The following is a 10,689-nucleotide window of genomic DNA, read 5'->3' on the forward strand; positions in this document are numbered from 1 at the left end:
CATACACCTAGCCTTAGTCTAAGCCCGATGCAAGTTAGGATCCTATACCACACGTGATCAGACATTGTTTTGGAAGCCCACAAAATAACATCTCTTCTGGAACTCAAGACAAAATAAATTCCCATCCAAAACAAACACACTTATCCCAAACAGCAGCACCTTGTATAAAGATCATGACAATGATAGGCCACCATCGTCGACATCCACTTCCTTCAACCAAAAAGGAAAACAATTCTACCCATACGTGTTTCAATTAGACTAGTAATTCACAAAAACAATTGTCCCCCAAAACATGCACTCCACCTCTTTTTCTCTTTGAGGTCAATTTTTTATTATTATCAATTAAACTTGTGAGCATGAACAAGAGTCACATTAGTAGTCTTAGGCGGTGGCTTTGTTTTCATTTTTTGAAATAGAAAATGCCCCCCACCAATCCATATCAAGAGGTGCCCTATTACGTCGCCATGCTGCACTCTTCTTTTCTCTTACATTAAAGTGTTCAATTTCCATCATGAAATCAATTTTCATGCATAATTTCAAATAGCATAATTTCTTAAGAAAGAACTCGTTTCTTATTTTTAAGAAACTTCCTCTCCAACTTAACTTTCTCCAATGATATCTAAAGATAAGAACGAATCTTAGTATCTTCACCTGATTTAAGAAACAAACGTTAGAAATGCAATAAGTGAGTAAGTTTTTTCGACAATTTTTTCTTCATATATACTATTCAAAGATATATTCTCGACTAAATATTTAATGAGTTCAGTTATCTATCAATACCAAACCGCACTCTCCTCATTTCTTTCTTTTCTTTTCTTTTTTGTCAATTACTCTCCTGAGTTCTTACTTCTTACACAACCTCAACCTCTCTCTCCCATAAAAAGGCGCCATTTCGTGACTCATTTTCAAAAACTTTTCATTTCCAAATTCCAATCACACCCTGACCCAACATTCAAAACCCCTCCATTTCTCAAAACCCTAAAATTCAGACACAGTTCATCACCACCACCACCACCACCACCATGCTCCCTCACTCATACACCTTGGATTCCGCCACCAAATCGACGGAGCTGCTAACATCCATCCAATCAGCCACCACACCCTCCCAAATCACCACCGTCTGCGCCTCCATCGAATCCTTCCTCCACTCCCACTCACCCGATCAATCCCGCCACTTCTTCTCCCTCGCTTTCCCAACCCTAATCTGCAAACTCTTCGGTTTCCACCTCGACGCCGCCCCCAACCACCCTCAATCCTCCCCCACCAGCTGGATCGAAACCGCCGAGCTTTCCAAAACCCTATTCTCTCTCCTCTCCCCCGCCGGCACCCTCGCCGCCGCTATCTCCGCCGTCGACCGCCTCTCCCTCGTCAAATACCTCTTCCCCGCTGAACGCCTCCCTCACTGGGCCCGCTCCCTCCTCCTCTCCGATTCCAAAGCCCTCTCCGATCTCTCGCCGTCTCTCTTCTCCGCTCCTTCCTCCTCCCCTTACCATATCCAGCTCAATGTCTTCCAGTACTTCTTCTTCTGGTTCGCATACTACCCCGTCTGCAAGGGCAATTCGGAGAATTCCAACCACGCTTCCTCCGCCAAGAAAGCCACAACCCTTGTCAGGTTAGAAAACTGGGCTTCTTCCATTCCCGGTTTCTCCGCCTCCAAGCGCGGCAACGCCGTCGACCCCAAAGCGAATTGCAGCTTGTACATTCGCCTTCTATACGCCTACCTCCGCGCCTATGTCCCCACCTCTGACCTCACCTCGCACCAGCCTTACCGCAGCTCGATACTGCACTACGGTTCAGGTCATGATGCTGCGGCTGTTTCGCGCGCGGAGTTTGTTGTCAACGCGCTGATTCACTTTTGGCTTGTTGACAATGATTTCTCGCCGTTTCCGGTGAAGGTTTGCAGTTTGCATGGGGTTAAGTTTCAGTTTCCGACCGGGGAGACGCCTCCGACGCCTGGGTTGGGGGAGGTGGTGAAGTTGTTTGTGAGGTATCTGAGCTTGAGCACGGTTAGTGGGGTTCGTGAGAGCGGTGAGGGTGGTGGTAATGGGAGTGGGAGTCCAATGTGGAGAGGTGGGGAGGTTGTGAAGAGCAAGGATTTAGGTTATGTTTGTTGGAACCCCTGTTTGCAGAGGCCTCTGTATCGGTTTTTGTTGAGGACCTTCTTGTTTTGCCCTGTGGCGGCTTCGCTCAAGAATGTGTCTCAGGTGTTCTCTGTTTGGGTTAGTTATCTGGAGCCTTGGACTATTAAGGGGGATGAGTTTTCGGAGCTGGATGCGATGAATGATGAAAAGAGTGAAAATTCTGTGTTGGCAACTGCAAATGCAGGTGGTGGTGGGTATACACCACGTTGGCAGGATTATGTTCTCTCCAATTATCTGTACTACACATCCTTGGTCATGCATTTTATTGGGTTTGCTCACAGGTTTCTTCATAATGATGTTGAAGCTGTAGTCCAGATGGTGCTCAAGGTTTGTTTCTTATCCATGTTCTTATGCCGCCATTTATATTGTCAGATTTTCCAAGATATTTGCCTTTTACTAGAAGTGAATGCTTAGGAAAACTGAAACTGAGACTGTGCCATTAAATATTATTTTTTCACGACATTGTGTGCACCAACATTGTGAATGATATGTGCATATTGCAATGGTTAAAATGTGGCTATTGAATGATATGGATATCTATGTTGATCTTCTTTCTTTATTTTTTTCCTATAATAAGGCTGACCTGCAGTGACTTGCATTGGGGAAACCTAGTCTTATGGCCATGGAATTCATTTCTTGAGAAAAATTGAGGATACTTGTATGCATTTTCTAAAGCATCACTTTTCCTTCGGTTGGTCTTTGAATGTTCATATATGTACCTGTGCAATTAGTATTTAAGCATCATTTGATTATCTGCCTATGATGAACTAACCTGAACACCAAAGTCTACTTTCACATATATACCTTATAAGATACTGCACCAGTGTTATCAATTGCGGATGGCAGTCCATGGCGGAAAGCCAAAATACTGCCATATAATTATGGCGGATGCCATGGCGGCCAAATTATATATCTATGATATTATATACGATTATTCATACACACATTAAAAAACCTGCATAATGCAATTATACAATACAAATAAAAATTCTGCTTACTAATAACAACTTATATCATCTAATATAGGCTAAATATCATAGATATAATAGCAAATATCATAACAGAGGTTCAATAGATATTAGATACTAGATAGATACCAAGTCTCATAGAGCATATTACATACCAATTACCAAAACATCATGACAAACGAGCAGAGACGCGGTGGCCGCGACAGTGGTCGCCGGTACTCGGCGGCCGGGAATGGGCGGAGCGGTGGTCAGAGGTGGATGGGGAAGCAGCTATGGGAAGGTGAGACTTGAAAGGAGATTGGGTGAAATTAGGGTTTTTACTCTGAATTTGGGGGATTAGAAGCTGAAATATGGACTTGGGCCATTAAAATCCATGGGCCCTTTGCACAGTTTTTTTTCCCCCAAAAAAATTCGGGAATTTCCGCCATTTTCCCAATATTTCCGCCATACCCAATGAATTGCGGCCGCTATGGCCCCGCCATGCCAAACCGCAACACCACACACTTTTTGTGGCGGCGTGTTAAAAACCCGATAGGGAAAAACGCCATAGCACCGCCATGGCCGATATTTGACAACACTGCACCATCTTTACTTTTTTCAAATGAAAAAAGTCATTGCACCATGTATTAGTATCTGTAACTTGAATTCATGACGCAAATGAAGCATTGTATTATTGGTTGACTAAGCATGTTGGTTCTAGATATTGAATAACTTATTTGTAATCATATACCAAATTATTTGTTGGTCTTTGAGTATTCATAATTGTACCCGTGGAACTAGTATTTATGCATCATTTAATTCTATGTGGAAGAGGACATTTATATTCCCATGGCATTCCAGTATAGGATTGACCAAAAAGACGTGCCTACAAAATATAATGGATCTCATTAACCTGATCTTTGTAGAACTGTAGTTCTATTTAATTTTTAGGTTTTATATTCTGTGAAACCCCATGTTAGTACTCTTAAGAATTTAAGATAAGTCTAACTCTACCTCAAAAATTAGTTTAGGGGTGAGGATTGCCCAGTGTTATCAAATAGCGGCTATAGTGGCGCTACGTCGCTATAGCGTAGCGGATTTTTGGCTAATCGCGACGCCGCTATTGCCCACTGTAGCGCGCTATTCGCCGCTTAATAGCAGCCGAAATAGCGGATTTTTGGCTCACCACGATGGTCCACGATTTGACAACACTGGGATTTTCCTTCCCTTTAAAAGGATGTCTTTACCCCTGCATGCCATAAAAAACCTAAAACAACTACAAACTAGAAGCAACCACAAACAAAAACACCAAAACAGAATTGGGAGGAGCAGTCACCATAACAGAAGAAGTGGAAATATCAAAGAAATCTTGTAAGGTGGCGCGTGCACCTCATGCACTGGAAAGGGCTTGTGCTAGAGGCTGCACATAAGGGCACAAGGTGGCTGATCTAGCGGCAACTCTTAGGGTATCTGTCAGTTTGGCCACCTCTTGCAGTAGTTAAATCTGTAAAAACAGAGGATAGAGGCATTGACACACTAAGGATTGACAAATTGTTGGTAAGGCAACTAATGGTGTCACATTCGATTTCTGGGTTCTGGCCACTATAGAGCGGGCTAATGCTGACAGCAGTTGAAGCCTATTGCCCTAAAACATAATAACTAAAAAGGACGTTAGTGTTGATAGTAGCTGGAACCATAAAATTAGGTAAACACACCAAAGACAGAATACTCTGATAATTTTTTTTGAGATGGAATACTCTGATAAATTTGGGATGACAAGAATTGGTCAGATTGATTGTTGGGGAGAGAATGACATTATTTTAACATAGTTCATAATTTTAGGGAACACTAATGGAACAAGTCATGGGGATGGTAACACTTTGGTACCACAATGAAATTGGGGTTTAGTCTTCAAGGTACAAAAATACGGAAAAGAAATATAGAGAATCAAACTGTATTGATATTCATATAATACATGTGTATTCTTTCCGTAGACAGCACTTACCCGTTATTTAATGGTAGACTCCCAATTCTTTTAAGATAGGAAAACTACATAAGAATTATAATCTTAATTAATTGAGGAAATAAAGAAACCAATCCTACAGAAAGAATAGGAAAACACTTTTAAGATAGGAAAACACTTTGGTACCACAATGAAATTGGGGTTTAGTCTTCAAGGTACAAAAATACGGAAAAGAAATATAGAGAATTAAACTGTATTGATATTCATATAATACATGTGTATTCTTTCCGTAGACAGCACTTACCCGTTATTTAATGGTAGACTCCCAATTCTTTTAAGATAGGAAAACTACATAAGAATTATAATCTTAATTAATTGAGGAAATAAAGAAACCAATCCTACAGAATTATCTTAAATTACTCTTGATATGATCAAGATTTTATAAGACAGTTTTTTTGTATTCTAACAAGTGCATTAAACTTAGGAACATTATTTGCCTGCTTTTAGGTGTAAATTTGCATTGGTCTTCATTTTGGACCTGTCTGTGTATTCCTATCATATACAAACAATGATCCTGTGATTTTAAATTTCTGAGGCTTGATGCAATCTTATTGTAATAATAGCCTTTTGAGGTTTAGCTGAACACTTTCTGACATGCTTTTACAGGTTTTAGACACCTTGACATCATCCAAAGAGCTCATTGACCTTTTAAAAAATGTGGATGCTCTTTTTCATTCCAAACAGGCTGGATCTGGCAAATCAATGTTGAATAACTTGTACAGATATGTTCCTATTATCCGTGAACAATTGCAGGTAGTTTGTTTTCTCTCCTCTTTATTGCACTTCAATAAAATTTATCACCTTACCATTATTTCACCTTGACATGTTTTTTGTACCTACTATTAGTTACCCACTTTCTTTTTCTTTTATTTTTGTTGTATATTTTGATGCCATGTCTTAAATCCTTATCCTTGCATCGGATGATTAATTTTGGTTCATAGCTGGTTCAGGCACAGTATTGAATGTATCCATGAAGAAAAAGTACTCGGCATGACCTGAAATCTGTATATTTATTAATAATACCGGTTGTTTCAGGACTGGGAGGATGGTTTATGTGAGACTGATGCTGATGGCTCATTCCTGCATGAAAATTGGAACAAAGATTTGCGACTTTTTGGTGATGGGGAGGATGGCGGTCAACAGCTCCTTCAGGTCTTATATTTTTTCATTTTATAATTGTAAATTTGTGTTTCTAAGTATATAAACGGTCAATTCAGCTGTTCATATAATGCTAAGGTATCATGTTATTTGTTAATTTTCTAACATCACTCTTATGGACTTGGGACCAACTATGTAGGCTGTGTTTTTTTTGCTGATTACAATGTGGTATATCTTCTAATCTCATCTTTTGCCAATGCAGTTGTTTATATTGCGTGCAGAAGCCGAATTGCATGCTATATCTGGGGATAACCTTACACCCGGCCTTCAATGCATAGATTCATTGAAGGCACGGTTGGGGAGCTTATTTGATGGACAAACTATTAAACCATCTTCGACCTGTCAAGAACCAATCCAGCATCCACAATCCCGCGATGATATATTCAAGCCTAGAAGATTTGGCAACCATGCATTTGCAGATGTCAAATACAAAGGCGACTGGATGAGACGACCCATATCCAGTGATGAGATAGCATGGCTTGCAAAAGTGCTCGTTAGGTTGTCTGATTGGTTGAATGAGACTCTTGGATTGAATCAAGCAGAGAACAGCAACAGCCAGGTAGGCTCAGCATCATTTGTTGAGGTGTCGACTGATGTGGCCCATGTATGTGGTCCTTCTGAGGCACTGAAGGTTTTCCTCTGCACCATTGGTTCTTGGTTTCTCTTTCTGGGTGCTGCTTCTATGGGCTTTATGCGACAATACGGTCTGAGGGTGAACCTAAGGATACTAGCCTCCAAGAAGGTCGTAATGGTTTTTGTTTTATATGCTATTTTTAGCATACTGAAGAGATCAATTCGAGCACTCCTTAGCATGTAAATTGAATATACAAGGTATAGAGAAAAATGTGAAAGGTACGGGAGGAATTTTGTTACTTCAAAGTTACTGTGCATAAGGTGGTATGTCCTCTGTAATTACAAGTGGTTTTTGTATCACAATTCACAAATACAGTGCGGCATTTTGCTTTCTTTGAATATAGTAATAGAAAATTAGAAATAGCTTGCTTGCTACAACACAGCGTAAAGGCAGCTCGGGGAATATAGTGTATTTTTTAGTTGAGTTTCGGAGGGAGGGAAGACCAGCGACGAGGGAGGCTTATGTGAAGTTTTCTCTTTGTTTGGAAGATTTTAAAAAGGAGGGGAAGGGTGGAGAAATTTTGAAAATCCTCGAAAACTCCTCTCTCTAATAATTTGTTTGGTAGAGAAGAGAGAAGTAAAGAGAAATAGTAGATTATGAAGATTGTTTGTTATTGTAGAAAGAAAAAGAGAGAAAAAAAAGGGTAAAATGACATGAAAAGTTGTATTTTTAGTCAAAAGACATTTATATCCCATCACCCATAAAATATATCATTTGTGGATGCTATAAGAACGGCAAATGGGAGGGAAAAAAATCAAAAGTTGCGTGCCATATCTCTCTTCAAATTGGAGAGTACTAAAAGGTGAGGAACCTACCTCTTGTCAACTGTCTCTCGCCTGTGTGGCTTAAACCAAACAATGTAAGATTACTTCCCTTGCCTGGGTGGGATGAGTAGCTCACATGGTTGAGCTAAGGGTAATTAAAGGTGAAAGACCAGGGTTCGAACCCTGAGGAGAAATAATTTGTATTAATTTACAAACAACTAACATTTACCTATAAAAAGAACTTCTCTCTTACCAAGTTCTCTGTATGATAACTCTCTCTTCACAAACTCCATTCTACCAAACACAGTGTAAATTTAATACTATATAACATTTAGTCATACACCGTATAACTTATCATTTCGTCTAAATTAATATAAACCTACGTTTTGTGAAATATTTAATAACAATAGATATTATAAAAATGAGGATGATGTTAGTGAGTGGTAAGGATGGCGGTGGCAGCCAAGGTGACTGCGACAATGGCGGTGATGGGGCGGTGGAGGGTGGTGGTTGTGGTGGTAGTTGTAGAGGTGGCAAAGATGATGCTAAGTGGTGACGACGGTGAAGGGAGGTGGTTGTAGAGATAGGTAGTGGTGGTGGGGATGATGATGGCAGTGAAGGCGGCAGTGGCGGTGGTGGTGGAGAGCTTTGTGGTGTTGGCATTGTTGTAGGGTGGTGGTGATTCGAGTAGTGGTGGTGGTGTTGGAAGGTGATGGTGATGATGGTGGTGGTAGTGGCAGTGGCATTGACAGTTGTGGCAGTGGAGGGAGTTTCTTGTGGCGGTAGTGGTGGTGCTGGGTCATGGCGGTATGTAGTGGTGGTGGCTACGACGATGACGGTGGTGGGTGGTAGTGGTGGTGGTGGTGTTAGAAGGTGATGGTGATGATGGTTGTGGCGGTGGCAGTGGTGGTGGTGGAGGGAAATGGTTGTGACGGTAGTGGTGGTGGTGGTGGGTCATGGAGGCATGTAGTGCTGGTGGCGTTGACGATGGAGGGTGGTGGATGTAGTGGTGGTGGTGGCGACGGTGGAAGGTGATGGTGATGATGGTAGTGGCAGTGATGGTGGTTACAGAGGTAGAGGGTGGTGGTGGCAGTGGCGATAGCGATGGCGGTGGTGGATGGTGGAGGGTGGTGGTGGTGACAGTGGATTAAATATTTTCATATAGCTTATACATCACTCTCTTATCATTTCTTATCCATCATCTGTATGGTGGATTAGATAATCCATCATTTTAATGTATAAGAGGTGGAGGGTGGCGGTGGCAGTGGCAGTGGCGATAGCAATGGCGGTGGTGGATGGTGGTGGTGGAGGATAATGGTGGCGATGGTGGAGGGTGGTGGTGGTGACAGTGGATTAAATGTTTTCATATAGCTTATACATCACTCTTTTATCATGTCTTATTCAGCATCTATATGGTGGATTAGATAATCCATCGTTTTAATGTATAAGACAAGATTGATGTATAAGCTTATACAATATAATGTTAGCACCAAATAATGAATAAGTTCATAATGTATTGTATAAGCTATACTAGCATGTTGCATGCCTAATACAACGTACCAAACAAGCACTTAAAGCCTAAGCATATACAACCATGATCTTAAATGTTATGATTTTCATACTTGGATTAAATGAGGAAGAAGTCATAATCTAGCACATCGCTCTTTTCATTCATCATACGGATGGAATTTTCTTTGATAACGTTAAGAAACAATAAATCACGTATCTATTTATACAGTCGAGAGAGGACAAATTTAATTTGTATTTAACTTCAATTCTGATGTGTTCATTAAATAAGAGACTTAAAGATAAGATATTTTTTTTGGTTACAGGAGGAAGATTAAAGACAAAACATAACTAACTAGATGCATCTAAATAAAGCGAAGCATAAACATTAGATGGAGGGTTACTCCAAACACGGCGCTGCGAGCCCTCACTAACCGCTGTTGGGGAGAGTCACGGCGAGGACCCATGGGGCAAGGTCGAGGGGAAACACATAGGAGATCTTGGACACCACATCTTAACCCAAAACCTTAAGGCATTAGGTTTATGGGTCCATCTCCTTATAAACTCTCCCTCTTACCTTGACTTCTCCGATGTGGGACTTGACTCTAACACTTGATTCCAACAATCTCCCCCTCAAGTGTGAGTCCCTCAACCACATCACCCATGGTCCTCCCGTCTGCGGAAGCTATCCACCTTGCACCGCCGTTCGCTGCCAACGGAACCCGCCGCCTAGCCACACTGCTAGGAAGACTTTCGACACAAGGAGTCGTCATGGTCCCACGAACCATCGGCTCTGATACCACTTGTTGGGGGAGACAGGGGAGCCCATGGGCCGAGGAGCAAGACACCAAGAGATCTCGACGCCACATCTTAACCCAAAACCTTAAGGCATTAGGTTTATGGGTCACATCTCTTATAAAGTCTTCTCCTCACTCAAACTTAGCCAATGTGGGACTCCAACTCCGCACTTGAATTCTCAACAATCTCCCCCTCAAGTGCGAGTAACCACCACATTGTCGTGGCCCCCATCCGCGGAAGCTTATCCACTCTTGCACCGCTGTTCGCTTCACTGCGTCAACGGAACCCGCCGCCTAGCCACACCGGTAGGAAGACTTTCGACACAAGGAGTCGTAACCATGGCTACACCAACCATAGGCTCTGATACCACTTGTTGGGGAGAGTCACGACGAGGACCCATGGGGCAAGGTCGAGGGGAAACACATAGGAGATCTTGGACACCACATCTTAACCCAAAACCTTAAGGCATTAGGTTTATGGTTCCATCTCCTTATAAACTCTCCCTCTTACCTTGACTTCTCCGATGTGGGACTTGACTCTAACACTTGATTCCAACAGCCGCTTCCCTTTCCAATTGGTCGACTGTGTTATTTTTCTCCCTTTCAATACTCCTAATCTTACAACGTTGTGTACCTTCCATGGCGCTGCGCACACGATCAATGGCTTGACGATCCCAGAAGTGAGTTGTATCAAAGGATGGTTGAAAGACAGATGCCAC

At 41.8% G+C, this 10,689-nt stretch overlaps 1 protein-coding gene across 1 annotated transcript; it reads left to right on the forward strand.

Annotated features, from left to right (window-relative positions):
• The first annotated feature begins 869 nt into the window (after positions 1–869).
• Positions 870–7,225, forward strand: LOC130713790 (uncharacterized). The gene is made up of 4 exons (XM_057563592.1): positions 870–2,468; positions 5,718–5,864; positions 6,147–6,263; positions 6,472–7,225. The coding sequence occupies exons 1-4, from the start codon at positions 1,023–1,025 to the stop codon at positions 7,084–7,086; spliced, it is 2,325 nt and encodes a 774-aa protein (XP_057419575.1). The 5' UTR covers positions 870–1,022; the 3' UTR covers positions 7,087–7,225.
• The last annotated feature ends 3,464 nt before the right edge of the window (positions 7,226–10,689 follow it).

The sequence above is a fragment of the Lotus japonicus genome, chromosome 4 (genome assembly GCF_012489685.1).
Source record: "Lotus japonicus ecotype B-129 chromosome 4, LjGifu_v1.2".
NCBI lineage: Eukaryota > Viridiplantae > Streptophyta > Magnoliopsida > Fabales > Fabaceae > Lotus > Lotus japonicus.

Excerpts from the sequence above, each read along its gene's own strand:
- LOC130713790 (XM_057563592.1), top strand. The coding sequence starts at position 1,023 with ATGCTCCCTCACTCATACACCTTGGATTCCGCCACCAAATCGACGGAG. Across the intron at positions 2,469-5,717 it reads TAGTCCAGATGGTGCTCAAG|GTTTTAGACACCTTGACATC; the intron begins GTTTGTTTCTTA and ends ATGCTTTTACAG. Across the intron at positions 6,264-6,471 it reads GCGGTCAACAGCTCCTTCAG|TTGTTTATATTGCGTGCAGA; the intron begins GTCTTATATTTT and ends TTGCCAATGCAG.